The 21,960-nt window shown below is 43.7% G+C and overlaps 1 protein-coding gene across 1 annotated transcript in view; it reads left to right on the forward strand.

Moving 5' to 3' along the window:
- Window positions 1-21,960, forward strand: part of IGF2R (insulin like growth factor 2 receptor) — a 1,757,136-nt gene that overhangs the window by 550,966 nt on the left and 1,184,210 nt on the right. Inside the window, exon 20 of the mRNA XM_086927157.1 lies at window positions 2,263-2,364. Within this exon, the coding sequence (XP_086783283.1) occupies window positions 2,263-2,364 (102 nt within the window). The remainder of the gene's footprint in view (window positions 1-2,262; window positions 2,365-21,960) is intronic.

Below are 21,960 nucleotides of genomic sequence, written 5' to 3' on the forward strand. Positions count from 1 at the left end.
TTTCCGTCTGTTTGTTGCAATGTGTTTGTCTGTTTGACTTTTATGATTTTATCATTTTAAACAGTATAAATGATTATTAATTGAACAGAAATTTCTGCATAGCTGTAAAGATTTAGGAACAATTGTAATGTACACTCTGCTCAAAGGAAGGGTGGTCACTACATTGCGTTTTTGACACATTGGCCAATCCAACACAATGGCACTTAACCAGCACACAGTGCTTTTTTTATTATTTTGTTTACAAACATGTGATATGCAAAATATAGAACAATAAATAAGTGACCTGGTAGCCCAGGCACACCAGCCCTGGCACTAAAGTGCATTCCTTTTTAGGGAACAGTGCACATGTGATAGGTAAAATGCTGTCACTTACAGTGCATGGCAACCATTAGATATAGTCAAATGCTTGCTCCAAGCCATATGCTGTGGTGGGCTGAAGTAAAATGTGAATGAAACTTGAACAGACCAATGGATGAGTAGGGTTGACCAAAAGCCACTGTTATTTTTTGGGGAAAAAAACATGAACTTGGTGAGATAAAGCCAGAACTACAAAACCTTGAATGGAAAAAATATTACTGCTTTTATCTTGTATGACTTTGCTTTGGGAAGAGAGAAAATTCAGTATGCAAGCTGTGACTGTTTCCCTTGTGGTTATCTTTAGAGCATGTAAGAAGGGCAGGAATATTTCTCTTAGCATGGGTTCTAAGCATACACTTGATGGTCATCATTAGATTTTCACATTCTCTCAATGTGGATTAGAAGAGGCTTCCACAGAATGATCGTAGGCACTGTTCTTAAGCCATTGAATTAGCGCATAATTGCTTACCTTATTGGGTAAGATGTTTGAAGGTCAAATCAATAAACAACTCACGAATTACCTTTAGGTCAACAAGATTCTAGACCTTACACAGTTTGGATTCAATATTTCCATAGCACAGAGTTGGCCTGGTTGCAGTCACTGACCATATCAGATGTCCTCTTGATGGCAAAATTCAATCCCTGCTCGTGATGCTAGATGTATCCACAGTATTTGATATTGTATCTCAACTCAGACTGATTATTAGGCTGCGGGAGATTGGAATCCAGGCTTAGCATTAGAATGGCTTAAGAATCTTCTTGCCAACAGAACCCAAATCATTACTTTGGGCTCTTACAAATCCTGTACTATGCTAAGTGACAAGGGGGTGCCCCAGGGCTCTTGTCTTAGCCCTGCCATATTAACATCCATGTGCCCCCCTTGCTAAGACCATTAAAGTCTTTGGATTCAAGGTAATATCTTATGATGATGATACTCCGATAATCTCCTTTGATGAAGATCTGACCAAAGCTAGAGAATGTTTTTCAGCTGGTATGTTGGAAATTGCCAAATGGATGACAGTAAATTGCCTTCCTTTTAATGGTAGTTAAACTGAAATCATGTTTGGTAAGGCCCAACACCTCTGGTCTTTGGACTTGTGGCCTTCGTAACTGGATACAGCTCTGAGTCCCAAACATGTAGTCAAAAACCTGTGTGTCCAATTGAACTGAATTCTCTCTATGAAGGAGCCTATTTAGTCTACTATTGACATTTGCTTCCACACCATGCTCCTGTTGAGGAGAACTTTCACCTTTGTCCCGCTTTCTGCAAGGAAAACTCTGGTTCAAAAGCTTGTTATTAGCCATCTGGACAATAGCAATGCCTTATTGGCCTTTGCAAATGAGACGTTATCTAAACTAAAATTGGTGCAAAACACCACCACATGTCTCATTTGCAATCTTCCAACCGGATGCCTTCCTCCCCTCTTTTGCACTCGCTTCATTGGCTACCAGTCTAAAAAGAATCATCTTTAAAATGTTTTGCCTGACACATAACTCCCTGATTGGGGAAGACCTCATCTATTTATCCTCTAGCCTTACTCCTTATCGTCCATCTAAACTCCTTAGATCTAGTGAGAAAGTGCTATACCCGTTGATAGTTCTATGGGTTAGAAGGACCCAGACAGGGGGCAGATCTTTCTCTTATCTAACCCGCTGTATTGAAATAGATTGCCTCTGCACATTCAAATGTGTACTGAACATCTCCAATTTAGAAAACTACTTTAGACTGCGCTCTCTAAAGCAGTAGTCTCCTATTTTTCTGTGTTTTTGCTTGCACTCAGATGATTTGTGGGTGATTTGTGCGCAAAGTAAATTATATTAACATAACATACAATTTCTGTTGCAGCCCTGCCAGTAAAAATAACTATCATTAATTTGCTTACATATTGCTTTTCATATCTCCAGGCAACCAGCCCATCCTTCCTTCAAAACCAGGAATGTGTTGTATCCTTCTTATGGGACACTGATGCTGCCTGTCCAGTTACAAGTACAAAATATGATAGTGAGGTGAGATAATGAGTTCACTATTACTAAGGATAATGCACCTCTTAATGCAAATGTTTGTTTCTTCTCACTGCTTTGACAATTGGTCTGCTGGACGTCTTTGGCTAGGTGTATTCCACTGTTTAGGATATTCAGTAGATTTATGCTATATGAATAATTGACTACTGCCTTAGTTGTTGATGTAAATTGGGTCTAACACAACATCAACTGGTGGATATTATCACAATTTTGTTTCTCCATTATTAATAGATCTGGTCATAGTCAGCATTGCATCAGATATTTAATTTCAAATTTGTGATTTCACATGTCATTGATTTATTGTTTTGTACTATCTAGTAATATACTAACCAGAACCGAAACCGCCCTGATCGCAGCCACTCATGACTTACAAACCCTCATCGACCGAGGAGAAACAGCTTTGATTCTCCTTGGCCTCTCGGCAGCCTTCTACACCTTTTCCCACCACACCCTGATCAAAAGACTCCACCAAATCGCCATCCAAGGGGACACGCTCAGATGGATCATCTCCTTCCCTACCAGAAGAACTTCACCTTTCACCTCTAAACCCAAGGAGAGCACCTGTAGTGTCCCCCAGGGCTTATATCTCAGTCCCCCACTCTTCAAAAAGAGTATATATATATATATGTGTGTGTATATGTATGTATGTATATATATATATATATATATATATATATATGTATATATATGTGACTTCTTGAGTAAGTTATCTCGGCAGAGTTGGAATGAGGACTATTTACTTATGACATTGGACATCTGTTCCCTGTATACATCTATAAGGCATGTTGATGGCTTAAAAGCAACTCAATTCTTTTTGGACAAACGCCCCTTACACAATGCACAGCATAATACGATGCTTATGGGGATGCTTAATATATGCCTACAGCAGAATTTCTTTGTTTGGGGGCCAGACCTATCAGCAATTGAGAGGGGTGGCCATGGGGTCTTGCTTCTCCCCCAGTTTCGCATGTCTACACATGGGACTGTGGGAGGAGCATACCCTGATGGGGCAGCACAGAGAAATAATGGAACATGCAATTCTGTACCTCAGGTATATTGATGATTTGTTTTTTATCTGGAGGGGTTCCATAGAAAGTGCTACTGACTTTGTTCATAAACTCAATGTAAATGATTTAAATCTCCAGTTTACTTCTACAATTAGCAACGTCTCAGTGAGTTTTCTGGACGTGGAGGTATATATTAAGAACAGCAGAATAGAAACTAAGCTACACAGAAAGATTACTGCTGGTAATACTGTGTTACATGCCTCAAGCAGCCACCCTCGCCACCTTATTCATAGTATCCCCTACGGGGAGATGCTAAGAATAAAACGTATCTGTAGTAATGAAGAAGAATGTAGAACAGCACAACTACAATGCAAACTACGTTTTTTGGAACGAGGGTACAGTTCTAAAATGATAGATGAAGCCATTCAGAAGACTATAAAACTGGAAAGGGAACAGCTACTAGGTAATTGCCCAGACTCGACTGATGTAACTGAAATTCCATCAACAGAAAAAATTCAGTGCAGGGCTATAGTCACTTATAGCCAACAACATGCCGAAATTCGTAGAATTTTCTCAAGAAACTGGAATCTTGTACAAGGAGATCCAGTCATTGGTGACCTAGTTAAAAATAGACCGAAGGTCACATTTAGAAAATCTCCTTCCCTTGGCAGCGCTATTGTAAGTAACACCTTAGACGTTCCTAAAAAATGGTGGGAGCGTATTACAGGTTTTAAAAAATGTCAAGTCTGCAAAGCCTGTAGGCATGCCATCAATAAAACCCATTACTCAAGTCCCTTCCATGACAAACCTATTGCCATCAGACAAAAGCTGGGATGCAAAACAGAATTTGTGATACATGTATTGATATGCCCTTGCGGCCTACAATACGTGGGAAGTACCCGTCTCCCAGCACACAAATGCATCCTTCAGCATCTAAGGGCAATTTCTGGAAAGGACCAAGCCTATCCAGTAGCGAGGCATTTCGAAAAAAGTCACAACAGCAACCCAGAAATGCTGCAATACTATCTGGTGGACTCTGTCCTACCTTTGAGGAGGGGGGGAGACAGAGACAGCATGTTGCGTCTACTGGAAACCCGCTATATCCTCGAACTAAACAGCAAACACCCTGGGGGGCTGAACAGTACTGAGGACCTTTATACGTGTTTATAAAGGGATCTCTATATTTTTCCGCTGACAATTGAAAAAGCTGATGTAACAGTTTAATTTAGCGTGTTGTGTTTGGCAGCCTGTATTTCTAATTTTAAAATTATAAGGATTAGTTCTTTTTTATTTTTTTGGCACTGTCACTTTAATTTCAGTATATTATTAACAACCCGAAGGGAGGTAAATAGCGAGAAATATCTCTCGAATATAGTACTGGCAATCAATTTCAGGTAGCATTTTCACCCACTTGGGTATCATTTAATAAACATTACCAAATGTTGTGACATGATCACGTATGACAAATCAGTCGGTAGTCCTAATAACAATTAATAGTCGAAATTAACTGATATTGTTGACTTAGGACAAATGAGGCATATTTAATGTGATTGTGTATAATGACAATTTGTGTAAATAGCTGTATATTTATTGCATATTGTGTAAATATATGAAATCAAATCTATATGTATATACATATATATATATTTTTCTACAAATAGGATGAATTTTTTTTAAATTTCTTAAATGATGAAATTCATGAACTAATGGCCTCACGTTGCACACCGACTTTGCAACTTTGACTGATTGTTCTAATATAATCGAACTGTGTCATCGTGAAATCTGTATATTGATATACTTTGATGTATGTTTGGGGTGTTAATAAGGGCACTGCGCCCTGGATAAAGATTTGATGTATACCCCTTTAATAACAACAGGATATACTGCCGGTCATGTGACCAATACTGCTATTCAAAAGTTACCTCCTTCCTCCTTCTCATGACATGTGATCAAGCCTCGGCTGAGGTGAAACGCGTCATGGCGACTGGTGGGCTGTTTATTCTTCACGAATAAATGCACTAACAACGAGAGCACGGAGTCTGTGGCTTTACTCAATCTTCCGGTTTGGCTGTGTGGTGTGGCGTGGCTGCGCTTGCTGCACTGTATCGGACTCAACGATATATATATATATATATATATATATATATCAGGAAGTCAGCCTTACGACGTGCAGAAGGACGACAGCGACCCAGGAATTTCAGGTGCAAATTGTATTTAGTGCAAAAGCGCCCCGCACCATAGCCATAATATATATATATATATATATATATATATATATATATATATATATATATATATATATATATATATATATATATATATATATATATATATATATATATATATATATATATGTATCTCCCCTCTGGCCAACATAGTCAGATCCCATGGTCTCAACATAATTTCCTATAAAGACGACACCCAACTCATCCTGTCACTTAGACGACTCCACCACCACCAGAACAACTTTCACAGATGCATCATAAAAGTCACTGACTGGATGAAGAACAGCTGCCTGCAGCTGAACACAGGTAATACGTAAGTACTGATCTTTGGCAACAGCATCAACACATGGAATGACTCCAGGTGTCCATCAGACCTAGGACCCGCAGCCACTCCCTCCAGCCACGCCAGGAACCTCGGAATCATCATTGACCACAAGCTTACCATTAAATCACAGATTAATGCTGTCTCATCCGCCTGCTTCTTCACTCTGCATGCTACGTAAGATCTTCAGGTGGCTACCCCTGCACACAAGGCTCACTGTGACACAAGCCCTCATCACCAGCCAATTGGACTATGACAATGCCCTCTTCGTACGAATCGCTGCACACCTCCTGCAAAGACTTCAGACCATACAGAATGCCACAGTCTGGCTCATCCTCTGTCTTCCCCAACAAACCCACATCAGGAAACTGCACCGGCTCCCCGTACAGAAGAGATGCAAATTCAAGCTGCTAACCCATGCACACAAGACTGTACACAACCAAGGACCTGCCTACATTAATAACTGCCTGAACTTCCACCAACCATTGAGAAAACTATGCTCTGCCTCCCTCTCACTTGCCCATATTCTCCGCATTCTACCCAAGCAGAAGTGATGTATGCTCCTTCTCCCACATTACAGCACTCCCCACGCACTTCCGGACCGTCACCTCACTTCTAGAATTCCGAATGGCCCTCAAGAACTGGCTTTTCGCATAAACCTCAGGAACCTGCAAGTCCCTGGCTACCGTATTGGGTGATTAGCCTCGCTTTCTAAGTCCTGATTAATTGACTATAAACATTATATGTGTAGCATGTCTGGCTGTAGATGCACGTGCTCTTCGTACTCTTGCCATCTAGTGTTGGGCTCGTATGCTTGCAACTTGTTTTTCTTCAAAAAAGTCTTTCAAATCACTATGCATAGTGACCCCTTCCTTAGTTAGCAATGCCCATGAGCCTCACCTTCATTGTTAGTTTTTTTTCTCCACCATTGGGTTCTTGCATGCCTTGACTCAGCCCCCCGGTTCAACTTGTTTTCTGTTTCCGGGCCCTATCTCGCCAATATGAAAACAATGAGCAAACTTTGGACAGTCGTTTTTTCATTTCCTCCCTTGATGGGTTGTGGAGACCATTACTGAGAACAGGGACCCGATTCTCAGGGCACCCCACCTCTCTGGGCTCCTTTCCTTCACTGCGACTCCGAAGAATGAAGCGGCGTAGAGGATGATGGAACGGAGCCTTTTAGGAAATGCCTTAAGTGTCACACAAAATGTGCCTGGGACGACTCTTACAGGGTTTGTAATCTGTCTCTCTCCCTCAGAGCACAATGACACTCAGTGCACCTCCTGCCTCTCCTTCAGGTGCAAAAAGACCCTTCCGCAGTGGATAGACGGACGCAGGGCCCATCTCAAGATGCTGCAATCCTTTGAGGAGATGCTAGACATCTTCAGTGAAGCTGATCCACTAGCCGCTAAAGAAGAGGAAGCGAGTGCCGTAGGTGTCCCTACCCAGAGGTCATCAGCCCCTTCTCCTCGAAGCCTGAACAGATGGAGGAAAATGAAGTGGACAGACTCTGTCCGCCCCTCCCTTAGCACCCCTGCGGGCACCAAGACGACTCCGAGAGTTGGCAGTTCTGCTGACACACCACCTCTCAAGCAACATAACCAGCTGGACGCCGAACAGAGCTCTACTTCCACAGGGTTGGTCATCTGGGTCCACGTATAAGCCATCGACATTGAGGTAAGGCATCGGAGCAGTGACTGGATCCAGCCAAGATGCTTGACCTCAATCAGTCTTCGGGTCCAAAGACATACCATGGCTCCAAAGCACTTAAACACACTTCTAAGCCAAATGCCTTATCAGTGCTCAGGCACATTCGGTGCTGAAAACTCTATCTGCCCTAAGACCAGCCATGATGCCAGGCTCGAAAGACTGAGAGAGATCCGTCCTTGAGAAATCTCAGCATAAGCTTAACGAGAGGCAAAAGACTAGCCATCAACCCCTGGATAGGGAAGATTTCCACAGGTGGCCCTGTGAAAATCTTTCCTGTTCGGAGAAGAAACGCAGGCTCACCTTTGAGTTTACCCGTGAGCCTGATATCTCTTTGGATCCCCGGCCCCTGCACTTAAGGAGGCACTAAACGATGAGGCCACCAGCCCTCCACCTCCATTAAAATCTCCACCACTGCCACCACCCACAACCCCTCCTCCTGGCTCCCCACAGGGTTCACCACAGTCCCTTTCAGGCACAGCCAGTCCTAGTCCCTGCTCCCTTACAGACGATTTTTGACACCCTTCATTACCCTCACTCCACTGATGATCCCTAGGAAGCCTATTATGTAGAGCCCCCCTGGGGACACCAACCTTGAGCCTGTCCCAGGTAAGGCTTCCTAGACGACACCAATGCATACTATGGGACCATCCAACATGTAGCTGCCTAGCACAAAGTCGACTTGCACACCACTCCTGAGTATAAAGACTTTTATGTGGAGACTCTCTCCAAGACAAAGTGTTCGCTCCGTTCTTCCCTATGTTCAAGGGCATGCTTAAGACTACCACATTCAAGGAGCTAAAGTAAAGGAAGTAAAGTCCTGGATAGCCACAGCCTGAATAGGGAAGAAGTGCAAACCTTTTTCTGCGGACCCCTTGTACATCAAAGGACATGTCCGCCCCAATTCCTTAATGATTGCCACCGCCCCAATCAAGCAGCAGCACAGGACAGGTGATGCCCTCCGGATATGGAGAGAAACATACCGGCGAATCACCAGTTCTGTTGGCCCCCTTTCCGGGTACAACCGAGCACAGTGGGATGAGGAACTGCTCCAGAACCTCCCTCCCAACCATAGGAGGAGGAGGGAAAGGTTAGTTGCAGGCAGAAAGCTAATCCCTAATGCCACTGTCTTTTGTGTCCTGAATGCTGTTGTCACCTCAGCCAGAGGAGTTAATGCCTCCATCATCTTAAACAAGTACTTCTAGCTGTGCACGTCTGGGTTCAAGTTGGAAGCCTAGATGCATCTCATCAACTTGCTATTTGATGAGGAACACCTTTTCGTGTTACAAATTGATGGGATGCTGGAAACAGTTAAGGACACTAAAACTACTAAGGCCATGGGTTACCTTCACACACCATCAGATATAAGCTACTTTCTGAGGCGACATTGTAGAGGCACCTCCAAGACCACTTCCCCTGACCAGTCCCGATCTTATCAGCACCAGCACAGTTCTACTACCAGCAGAGGGGCAGTGGGGCAGAGGTTACACATGAGGTTCCTTCCGGGGTAACCGCTTCAAAGGTAGAGGCACAGGCACTCATCCAAGGGGGCCTATGCATCCAAGTAGTGACTTGCCTCTCATCCCACTAATCAAACAACACCTCTCAGGGGTAGACTTCAGGGGTTTCTTAGTTGCTGGGATGAGATCACCTCCAATCGATGGGTTCTTTGCATCATAGCACTTGGCTGCTGCCTTGAGCTCACCTCAGCCCCACCAGGCATCCCATGCAGCAAACACACCCTCAGCTCCAAACACCAGCACTTTCTTCAAGAGTAAATTCAGGCGCTCATCTTCAAGGGTGCCTTGGAACCAGTACCACCCCATCATCACGGCAAGGGTGCGTACGCCCTATACTTTCAAATTCCCAAAATTGATCTACCCCAAAGACCCATACTAGCCCTCAAGCCCCTCAAAAGCTACCTCCTCTCAGAACACTCCCACATGACTACTCTGCAGGATGCATCCCATTGCTGCCGTAAGTCGACTTCATGATTACATTCGACCTGAAGGATGCCTGCTTCCACATACTCATCCATCCCGCTAACCGACGGTACCTTCGCTTTGTGGTAAGTAGCCAGCATTATCAGTGTGGCCATTGGGCATCACCACAACCCGTAGGTTTTCACCCAGTGCCTAACTGTGGTAGCTGCCCATTTCTGAAGGAGTGGCTTTCATGTGCTCCCCTATTTCACAATTGGCTGAAAATTGGCTGATCAAGAGCATGGGCAAGAAGTAGTGCCTGACGAACTCCCAGAACACCATGTTCGAGGCATATGAGCTGCAGATTACACACTATGCATAGATGGTCACCTAGTGTTGGGCCCGGATATTTGCAGTTTGTTTTGTTGTAGAAAAGTCTTAGGAAGTCACGGGATAGGTGACTCCTTAGGATGATACTGCGCATGGGCATCGGCTCCATCCCCAGATAGGTTTTTTTTCCGCCACCGGGCTCGGATGTGTTTCCAGTGCTCCATGTTGGAACCGATTTCCTTCGGAGCGCAATTCTCACCAAACTTGGTTTTGAACGCTTTCCAGTCAACGCTATTCTTCAAACATCAAGGATCTTGATTCCGGTCGTCGTCGACGGCCTTCGGGCCTACCTAGGTCTCGACTCCAGCTCATGGAAAGGACGCCATTCAAGAAGTGTCCTCAGTGTGGGTCGAAGTTTCCCCACACCAACCTTCATGAGGTGTGTAACCTCTCTCTCTCCGGAGTATGAGGCGAAAGACTGTTCAGCTTGAGCCTCTTTCCACTAACCACTAACCAAACCTTCAGGCGACTCGAGCTCGAGTCGCCCTTCACACGGTGCCTGTGCACACATACCGGCACCGAAAAAGACAACGGCCCGACATCCAAACCATCGGCACCGAAGCACACCACTATTTCTTCGGCACCGAAACCCAGGCCGAAACTAAGCAAAGCCGGAACCGAAAAAATCATCGGATCTGAAAAATTCATCGGATCCAAAAACCATACCGGAACCCAAAAAACACTCTCAACCGGAAAAAGCTTCGGAGCCGAAAAAGATGGCTGCCTCCCTGGTGAAAGACATTGCCAAGAAACCGAAAAAAGCCATCTCGGTGCACAAACTTCCTCTGCACCAAAAGATCAATCCCCTACAGTGGGTTTACCCTATCCAGACCCCGCTCAAAAGACTCTGGCTAAGGACCCAATCACTAGACACCTAGTTTTGGCTCCAAAAAAGCGACCACTGGACACACCAGCTCCAGCTCCGCATTCAAAGGACATGGCTACCTCTCCCTTAAGACTGCATTCCCCTTCTCTTTCACCTGTACCATCACCACCACAGCATTCTCCAGCATCCCCTATCACACCACACAGGGATGATAGCTCTGATGATATGCGTGCAAACATACCTGATCCAACCACCCCCACAGGATCCCCAGACCCGTGGTACAATTATACCACCCCAGATGTCCCAAATGTCCCTCAGGATGACATATACCCCTCAAGGCCTTCCCCACTAGAAGACACTATAGGGTTTAATGAATTCATTCACAGGGCTGCACATTATCATGGGGGAGACATTTATACAGACCCTGTTGAGGAAGACTTCCTGATGGATACATTCGATAATGCACACAGGTCTTTAACCATTTTTCCCATGCTCAAAGGAGTGATCAAGCATGCCCATGAAGTCTTCAAAGACCCAGTCAGAACTCGAGTCATTAATGTTTGTTTATGTTTATGTATTTATTTTTATATAGCGCATATATCACCGTTCGGTCTCAGAGCGCTTGCGGGGAGCTGGACTAGAGATAGACAGACAGGATTTTATCAATTTAAAAGAGCCAAGTTTTAAGATTTTTCCGAAACGTTTTGTGGTTAGGGTCAGTTCGGATAGACAGTGGTAAGGTGTTTCAAGTGGTGGGGCCTATTTTAGAAAAGCTTCTATCCCCATTTCTGACTGTCCTAACCTTTGGGACTTTTAGAAGATGTTTATTGGATGAACGTAGAATCCTTCCCGGACAGTAACCCTGAAGCTTTCTCTGGAGGTACTTAGGTCCCTGTCCATTTATAGACTTATGCACCAGGCAGCATATTTTAAATTTGATGCGATTCCTTATTGGGAGCCAGTGGATTGTCCTAAGGCATGGGGCTGATGGGGTGCGGGGTGGGAGCTCAAAGTATCAACCTCGCTGCAGAATTTTGCAGGGTCTGAAGTTTAATTAAAGAACCTTCATTCACATCAGCCAATAGCGCGTTGCCATAGTCAAGGCGACTGATTATAAGGCCCTGAATAAGGGGTTTCCGAGAAGCAAGTGAAATCCACTTGAAACATTTTCTGAGGCTTCCCATTAGCCCAATGCTAGTGTGAACCACTTTATTTATGTGTTGGGACAAGGACAGTTTTGTCATCAATAATGACTCCCAAGTTCCTAACTGAGTTTTTCGGGGCTGGGCAAGGGCCTAAAGACGGTGGCCACCATTCGTCCGTCCAGATTTTATTGGCCATGCCAAATAGCAAGATTTCTGTTTTCCCAGCATTTAACATTAAATAGTTGTTGGTCATCCATTCTTGAATGGAGATCATACACTGTTGGAATCTCACTTTGGCATCTAAGTGGTTGGGGCCTAGGTTATCAGAATCTGGGTATCATCGGCGTAGGATACCGTATCAAAGCCATAGGCTATGATTACCTTGGCCAGAGGTGATAAATATACATTAAATAAAGTTGGGTTTAAGATTGAACCCTGCGGGACACCTTTATCATTTTCCACATAAGGCGAGGAGAAAGAACCAATTTTAACCTTTGACCGCCTCCCTGTCAGATAGCTCTGTATCCATCTGTGTGCTTGACCTCCGACACCAATCTCAGCCAGCCGTTTTAGCAGGACACTATGAGAGATGGTGTCGAAGGCCGCCAACATGTCTAATAGAATCAAGATGGCAGATTGCTTAGCATCCAGGGCCAGCCGGATGTTATCCACTACCTCCAGGAGGGCGGTCTCGGTGCTGTTCAAAGCTCTAAAGCCCGATAGAGAATGTTGTCCTCTAGGTGTTTAGTTAATTGGATATTAATTAAGGACTCCATTATTTAGCCAAAGAGTGACAAAAGGGAGATAGGACGATATTTTACTGGTTGCTCTGGGTCAGCATTATTCTTTTTTAAAATGGGTCTGACAGTTGCTTCTTTCCAAGATACAGGAAAAATGGCTTGGTCTATTGATAGGTTAAAAATTGCCGTTATTTCAGTCAGCATGGCCGGGGCTATTTTTGCCAAAATCTGGGCAGATGCAGGATCACTTGGGGAACCTGATTTTACTTTCTTTAATTTATCAATGACTTCTTCCTCCGTAACAGTATGGAATTCAAAGAGGGATTTAGACAGGGATGTTAGTTATGGGGTAGGCGAATTAGGTGGAACTGTGTCATTGTCCTTAGCATTCGGAGGTTCCGTCTCTCTGGAAAAGGCTTTGATTTATGTCTATTTTATCCTTAAAATGGGTGGAGAGCCTGTCGGCCCATTCTTGGGACTCGGTGGTAAGTGGCTGGCAAGAAGAAAGATTAGAGAATTCCTTTACTATGGAGTATAGTTCTTTATGCGAATTACCAGCTAATTCAATTCTGGTTCCTAGATAGACTTTCTTCGCTGCAGCTATCTGGCTCATATATTCTTTATGTGCCGACTGATATAGCTGTTTATCCGTGGAATTCTTTGTTTTACGACATTTACGCTCGGTACACCTCATAGCCTGTTTCACTAGTTTTAAATCTGGTGTAAACCAGGGGGATCTTGTGTTTGGGCATTTAGTTTGCTAACCCTCGGATAGAGAAAAAATATAAAGCTGCCCCTTCAGACCCAGCATATATTAAAGGCCCAGTACCGCTAGACTCACTTGTAGTTTCCAACGCACGCAAGAGAGCAAACTCACAAACATCGGGTGAGGCTGCACCACCAGATAAGGAGTCTAAGCTACTTGACGCATCAGGCAAAAGAACAGTGTCTCAAGCAGCAAACATGTGGCGTATTGCCAATACACAGGCACTGCTAGCCAGATATGACCGGGCACATTACAATGAGCTAGAGTCTCTGATGAGGCACCTCCATGACAAGTAAAAGGATAGAGCAAACAAGATCATCCAAGAGGGGAAAAATATCACAAACATCTCTATTGGGTGTGCCCTCGATGCAGCAGACACGGCATCTAGGGCAGCTACGCATATCGGGGTTCAAACCTGAGGTACAAAGCGCCATTCTTAACCAACCTTTTGACGAACAACACCTATTTGGACCCGAGGTAGATGTATCATTAGAGAAAATGAAAAAAGATACAGACACTGCCAATCTATGGGAGCCCTGCAGTTGCAGTCTCCCAGACGTTCATTTCGTCGCTCATCCTATCGAGGTGCCGCCAGGGGATATACTTCAGACACAGCTTCTACCTCGTACGAAGCCCCTACCCAGTCTACTTACAGTAAAGGCTACCAAAGGGGTGGGTACAGGGGTAACAATAACAAAGGCAGAGGCAAAAAGAACAACTCACTCTCTGCCTCTATCCCTGCCCAATGTCTCCCTTCCCCTTCCCCTGCCCCATTCCACTCCTGTCGGGGGAAGACTCCAACAGTACCTGCCAGCCTGGGAAAACATCACATCAGACAGGTGGGTGCTCCAAATAATTCAATCCGGTTATTGTCTGGAACTAACACCTACCCCCCCAAATATACCACCCAAGCAGCGTCCAATGTCACAGGAACATTTAACATTGCTCAGACAGGAGGTAATATACCTCCTGCAGAAAAATGCAATAGAAATAGTTCCAGAGCATCAAAATAACAAAGGAATATATTTCCTATATTTCCTAATACCAAAGAAGGACGGATCTCTAAGACCCATCCTAGACCTCAGACCTCTTAACATTTACATACAGTCTGATCATTTTCAGATGGTCAAACTGCAACAGGTCCTCCCATTACTGGTATTAAACGACTTCCTTGTCACTCTAGATCTCAAGGACGCCTACTTCCATATTCCCATCCACGTAGCACACAGAAAATATCTCAGATTTGTGCTAGACGGACAACACTACCAGTTCAAAGTGCTCTCATTCGGAGTCACAATAGCGCCAAGGGTGTTTACCAAATGCCTAGCAGTAGTAGCAGCACACCTAAGAAGACAGCACATTCACGTCTTCCCATATCTGGACGACTGGCTCATAAAAGCCAGCTCATACAGACAGTGTGTGCAACACACTCAGGCTACTGTTCAACTGCTTCACGATTTGAGATTCACAGTAAATCACGTCAAATCGCATCTGCAACCCCCGCACATACAACAGTATCTCGGTGCTACAATGACCACCCAACTAACACTAGCGTATCCCTCTCCGGCCAGGATAACAAGTGTACAAACTCTCCTAACAAAATTCAAACCACAACACTCGCTACCAGATCGAGTGTTCATGCAGCTCATGGGAACGATTGCATCTTGCATATCTGTAGTACCTCAGGCAAGATTGCAAATGCGTCCACTTCAAGAGTGCCTAGCACGCCAATGGAACCAGGCTCAAGGTCAATTAACAGACCTAGTGTTGGTAGACGGTCGGACTCATCGTTCTCTGCAAAGGTGGAACACCAAAAACCTTTCTAAAGGGCGACCGTTTCTAGAGCCAGTTTCTCAAATAGTCATGAGAGCGGACGCATCGTTCTCCGGCTGGGGGGCCCATCTACTGCATCACACCATGCAAGGCAAGTGGACATACTCCATATCAATCATTTGGAGTTGCTAGCTATGTTTCTAGCTCTGAAAGCATTTCAAACTCAAGCGTCAGGCAAGGCTTTCTTAGTCCACACAGATAATGACAGCTATGTACTACATAAGCAAACAAGGGGGGGGGGGGGGGACACACTCTCTGCAGCTTTCTCAGTTAGCACAGCAGATATCTTCCTCTTAGCCCAACACGTTCCAGGAGTACAAAACACTATTGCAGATCTGCTAAGTCGACAAACACAGCAGATCCACGAGTGGGAACTTAACCCGCAAGTTCTTCATCCATTCTTCCAAATGTGGGGACAACCTCAGATAGACCTCTTTGCCACCCACGAAAACGCAAAATGTCCAAACTTTGCCGTCAGATACCCACACCCATTGTCCAAAGGCAATGCAATATGGATGAACTTATCAAAACTATTTGTGTACGCTTTTCCTCCTCTCCCACTACTTCCGTTAGTGGTGCGCAAACTACAACAACATTCCCTGACGCTCATTCTAGTCACTCCAACTTGGACCAGACAACCGTGGTACACCACACTGCTGCAAATGTCTGTAGTACCACATCAAAGATTAAATCTATCTCCATGCCTATTAACACAGAACCATGGAGAGATCAGACACCCGGATCCAGCTCAGCTCAACCTAGCGATCTGGCTCCTGAGGATCATAGTTTGGTTACCTCAACCTTCCTCCAGAATGCATGAACATCATTAAAGAAGCTAGACGTCCCACTACCAGAGCATGTTATGCTGCTAAATGGAAACGCTTTGTCATATACTGTCAAAACAACCTAATAGATCCCTTAGACGTGTCTATCCAACACATCATAGGATATCTATTACACCTTCAAAAGTGTAACCTAGCCTATACGTCAATCAGGCTACACCCTGCTGCCATTGCAGCATACTTACAAAATAGACAACATCTATCTCTTTTTAGAGTACCAGCTATTAAAGCTTTCATGGAAGGACTCAAAAAAATGATTCCTCCCAGAACGCCACCAGCACCAGTGTGGAACCTGAACATTGTTCTTACAAGGTTAATGGGTCCTCCCTTTGAACCATTACATAAATGTGAATTGCAATTCCTAACTTGGAAAGTAGCTTTCCTGGTAGCAATTACTTCTCTCAGAAGGGTTAGTGAACTATAAGCATTTACCATTCAAGAACCTTTTTTGCAAATGCATCATAACAAAGTAGTTCTTCGTACTAATCCTAAATTAAATTATTTCCTAAAGTCATTTCACCATTCCATCTAAATCAATCTGTTTAGCTTCCTGTATTTTTCTCGCAGCCTCAAACAGTCGCAGAAAGAGCTCTACACACCTTAGATGTCAAAAGAGCACTGCCGTACTATATAGAAAGGACACAATCATTTCGTAAAACAAAACAACTTTTTGTGTCTTTTTCACCGCCACATAAAGGCAACCCTATATCAAAATCAGGGATTGCCAGATGGATTGTTAAATTCGTACAAATTTGTTACCAAAAAACAAAACGCACGTTAACAATTCCTCCAAAAGCCCACTCAACAAGAAAGATAGGGGCTTCAATGGCATTCTTAGGGAACATCCCCTTAGATGACATATGCAGAGCAGCTACACGGCTTACACCGCACACATTCACAAACCATTATTGTGTGGATGTGCAAACTAAACAACAAGCCACTGTGGGGCAGGCTGTACTAAAAACACTGTTTCACACAACTGCAACAGATACGAATGGTCGCCGCTAGGTGTGGGTACTGCTATACAATCTATGCATAGTGTGTAATCTGCAGCTCATATGCCAAGAACAGATGCATACTGGTAAGTAGCATTTTCCTTTCCTTCTTCAGAGGTTGGGATTCACTAAAATATTTTGATAATCAACAATGATTTTACAAAATAATGATGATAGAACATAAAAGGAAACAATACAGCATGGTCAATAGCGCCAGTACATGTGACATTTGGCAAGTAAACCCATTTATGACAATGTATACAGTTGCTTCTCCCTCTTGTGCAAGTCATACAGGGTGAGATGTAGAAGGGCAAGAAAGTTTGGTTAGTCCTGCAATCCCAACCATTTGCCCCAGATCCTCTTGTGCTTGGCCGGACAACCTCATGCCTCATATAACAGTAGTTCTTGTGCGGTGCACCAGTCCTCTCCCCTGAGCCTTTTAGTTATAGTGGGCGGGCGGGATTTTTCCACGCCATTGCAATGTCTCGTTTAGCCACTACAAGGGCAGCCCCTGGAACACTTTATTGGCTCTCGAGCCTTCCAATCCATCTATAACACCCAGCAATAAGCTTAGGGGGTTGTGTGTGACCTCCCACACCAGCACTTCTGTGAGTTCTGTCAACAGGGCGGACCAATAAGAGGTTACATGTGGACAGGACCATACCATGTGAAAGAAATCTGAGCACTCAGCGTCGCATCTAGTGCATGTTTGGTGTTTAATTAGGTCTGTTTTGTATAGGCCGGCAGGGGTTAGATAGGAGGCATGCAGGTAGTAAAGCTGGACTAGGGGCAGTATAGCTGAGACCGTGATAGTTTGGGTGTCATCAAAGCGTCTCTATAATCTTCCTCTTCTAGAGGTCCCAGCCATGTCTCCCATTTAGTTCTCAGTTGGTCAAGGGAGGCCGGAACGTCATTAATTAGGGAGTGGTAAATACGCAAGACTCCTCCCTTTCCAAGATTACCCATAATGACTTGGGCTTCAAGGGGGCTGTGTTCGGGCAGGGATTTGCCAGCCTGTATGTGTGTACCTAGAGCGTGACGGAGCTGTAAGTATCTGTAAAACTGGGATGGGTGAAGTAAATGTCTAGTTTGCAGATCTGCAAAGAAGCAGATATGGTCACCTACCCACATGTCTCCAAGCTGCGAAATCCCAATAAGATCCCAGCTCCCAAAACCTTCCAGGCCCCCACCTCCCGCAACCATGTGCCTACCAAAGGAGGGTCTGCTAGGTTAGTCTGTCCTTTCATTGGGTGTGTCTTTGAGCGGCATGCGAGGCAAGAAGCACCGCTTGAGTCAATTTGGGGAGGTCCTTGTGAATGGGAGACCCGTACATCATAGCTTGGACTTGGGGAAAGGCCGAAGTCCTCCTTAAGCTCGGTCCCATAAGCAGGTTCAGACCATCCCCCATTAAACCAATTGTGTATTACCAGGAGGCGGGTTGTAAGATAATAGAAGTATAGATTAGTTAGCCCCATGCCTCCTTCATAGGGAGGGATTTGACAGAGCAGGAGCGCCATGCGCGGCCGTAGGCTATTCCAGGGAAACCTTGTAGTTAGACTGTATTCCTCTGAACTGTGTTCGGGGGATATGGAATGGGGTGTTCTGAATGACATAGAGGAATCGAGGGAGGATCAACATTTTGAATAGTGCTATTCTCCCTAGTGGGTTGAGTGGTAATTTCTGCCATTTCTGCAGATCTAGTTTGGTTTTGGTGACTAGAGGAGTCACCAAAACCATGACAAGTTTGAGAGAGTTAAACAAGGATACAAGCCTACAAGTTGAAAATTGGTACAAGGTACAGCTTCAGGGTCAGGTTCACACTTCACTGTATGACCAACCACTGGCCGAAACAAGTGAATATATCCTGAAGGTGGCTATAGATGAGCCACAGATGATTGATAAAGATAATGATTCTCCCTTATCATTTAATCAGCAGGAAACTGGCCTTTGTACACAATTAGACACCGGTCCCATTTTTAATATTAGTAATTTTATTCTCTCTGCAAACTGCGGGGTTTTTGTAGAGAAACTCACTATCTGTGTGAGTCTTTTAAGCGCACATCACCCGCTAATTTTGGCCCTATGGCTCACACGTCACGCCAGAAAAGGGGTAAGACCATGGATTTGCATATTAGGACTCAGGGGGAAAATGGTCCTACTATACGGTGGACAGGTGTTGACCCTATTTCATTTATGGAAAATCTTAAAGGGCAAAAACAGAGATATTGATATATACTCCAACAGTACTTCAAAAAGCCTAGCTGTTATAAATGCATTTTGTAATATTACAACTGAAATAGCAAGCAACCTGACTACCAAAAGGAGAAAGAATGGTTGTGCTCTTAATCCTAGATGATTTAATCCAGTATGTTTAAAGTTTAATGGGGCCTTAAAAAAGGCACAGAAATCAAGACCAAGAGATAGCGTAAGGATCATTTCCCTAAGGAAAAGTTATGAAAACGCTCTAAAAGAAAGGAAACAAGAGATCCATGAGGAGGCTTGGAATACATTAATACGAGCTGCTGATGCTTGAAATGCAGCATTGTTCTGGAAAACAATCGATCACAGCTGCTTTAAGGAAAACTCTGCAGTAAAAATAGATACTGTTGTTCCACCAGGAGATTGGTCACTGCATTTTGAGAGCATTTTTAACCCTGATGCTGTCAAAAGCATCAGGGGTAAAAATACTAATTATATCTCAGTCGAGCCGGTAACAATATCCCCTATAACGCCTGAAGAGATAATATCTGCCTCACAAAAAAGTGTAAATGGCAAAGATGCCGGTCTAGATGGGGTCCTCATTGACATTTTTTAACATAATATGGAATTCTGGATTTCAATTTTATTTAATGTTTTTAATGCTACCTTTGGAGTGCTGCCTGCATCCTGGGTAGAAAGTGTAATTGTCTCCATATTCAAAAAAGGGGACAGAGGGGAGGCAAACTACCGTTTCATATCCCTTCTCAACTCTACCTCCAAATTGATGGAGAGTATAATGCTGGAAAGGTTATAAAACTGGGCTGAGGATAACAACATCTTGACCGAGGCCCAGTATGGATTCAGAAGGGTATTGGGACGGTAGAACAATGCATCAATCTAGAGCTATTAATAGGGAAGTACACCCTAGCTATGGATGGGGTCTTGCATCTTTGTTTTGTTGACCTTACTAGCTCCTTCGATATTCTAAATCATGCTAAACTATGGCAGGCACTGAAGGCGCTAGATGCCCCTAGCGATACAATAACATACTTAGCTCAGATTTATTCTCTTTTAACTTTCAGAGTGCGGTTCGGTACCACGGGGGAATGCACTCCGGGTTTTAGAGTAACACGTGGAATCCGGCAAGGTTGTGTTTTAGCCCCTCTTTTCTTTTCTTTATACATTAATAATGTAGATCCTTTTCTACAAAATCTAGTTGCAGACGTACCAAAAGTTAGGGCACGACCGACCCCTGTTCTTCTTTATGCAGACAATGCTGTCTTGTTATCAAGAACAGCTAACGGTCTGCAACGTTTCATAGATAATTTTGCCCTGTTCATGTCTGAAAAAGACCTCCAGATTAATTTTAAAAAGACTTGTCATGAAATGCGGGAGCTCTAAACTAAAGAACAGACAACATCACTTGGGAGGGGTAGCCAACAATTGAGTCTCAATCTTGTCATTTAATGGTACATGGAAAACACATATGGAACTGTATGACTTGAAATTTTTAAGAACTACTGAGGGCATTTTAAGGTTTTCCTCCAAAATAGGAAACAAAACCCATACGTGAAATTCTCACCTTGTACCATAGCAAATGTGTTACAGGTGTTTGCTACGGGGTTGCACTATGGGGAAGAGCTGAAACCGGCTGTTACAAATTTTTGAAAATAAACTTCTCAAAAGACTGTTAGCAGTTCCTAGTTCCTCTCCAAACTATATAATACATAAAGAACTATTTGTACCATTATTAACTAACTTAATAGACACAGCTGGTCTCACTCTTTGGCAAGGAATATGGGCCAAAGATGAGACCAAATTTACAAAGGACCTAATTTTAGACTGTTTATCCCTTGACCACAGAAGCAAAATTCCATGGATTGAGCATATGTACACCCTCATGGCACGCTTTAAGGTGCAAATAGATGAAACCAATCCAGCAGCAATTTCAGACCTTTTGTAAAAGATCTGAAGACAAGGTATATGCATGCAATGGAAGGTGATAAAGAGGCTGAAGCTTGCCAAAAATATAGTGTAAAATCCTGCTGTGAAATTCCCTTTGTAAGGGGCACACAAACCTATCTAATAGAGGTGCAAAATATACAACATGGATTTCACGTGGCAATGCTCAGGTTTGGCACCCTTCTTTATTTAATAGCATTCCCCAAACAGGAAAAGTGGTGCCATAAACTCCTGAATCGCCCATGTGATGGAAAGTCTCCCAAATCCAAAATGCACTTTTTTACTATTTTGTAGCTTCTATACAGACATCCGGAAATCTATTTTAAAACCTTTGTTTTTTTTCTAAAATGCTTTTTTACTACAAACATGCTTTTAATTTTGTATGTAGTTTGGAAAATCAGATAATCACGAATGCAGCCATTTTGTATATACAACTGGCAATAAGGAGAAGAAAGGTCTATGCTCACTTGGACGCACTATTGTATGAAAAACCAGATGACTATACGTAATCGTGATGTATACACTGCCACTATGCACTTTATATTGTGTGACAAAGGACATTGTTGTTCATTGTCCATCATGTATGAACGTAGCTGTGGTATCGTGCATTGTTTTTATACACCTCAATACTTTGCACTTTATCTCTAAGAATCTCTCATCGTTCCTCTGATTGTATAACTTCTTCCATTTCTGTATCTAA

This window comes from Lissotriton vulgaris, chromosome 6 (genome assembly GCF_964263255.1).
Source record: "Lissotriton vulgaris chromosome 6, aLisVul1.2, whole genome shotgun sequence".
In the NCBI taxonomy this organism is placed as follows: Eukaryota; Metazoa; Chordata; class Amphibia; order Caudata; family Salamandridae; genus Lissotriton; species Lissotriton vulgaris.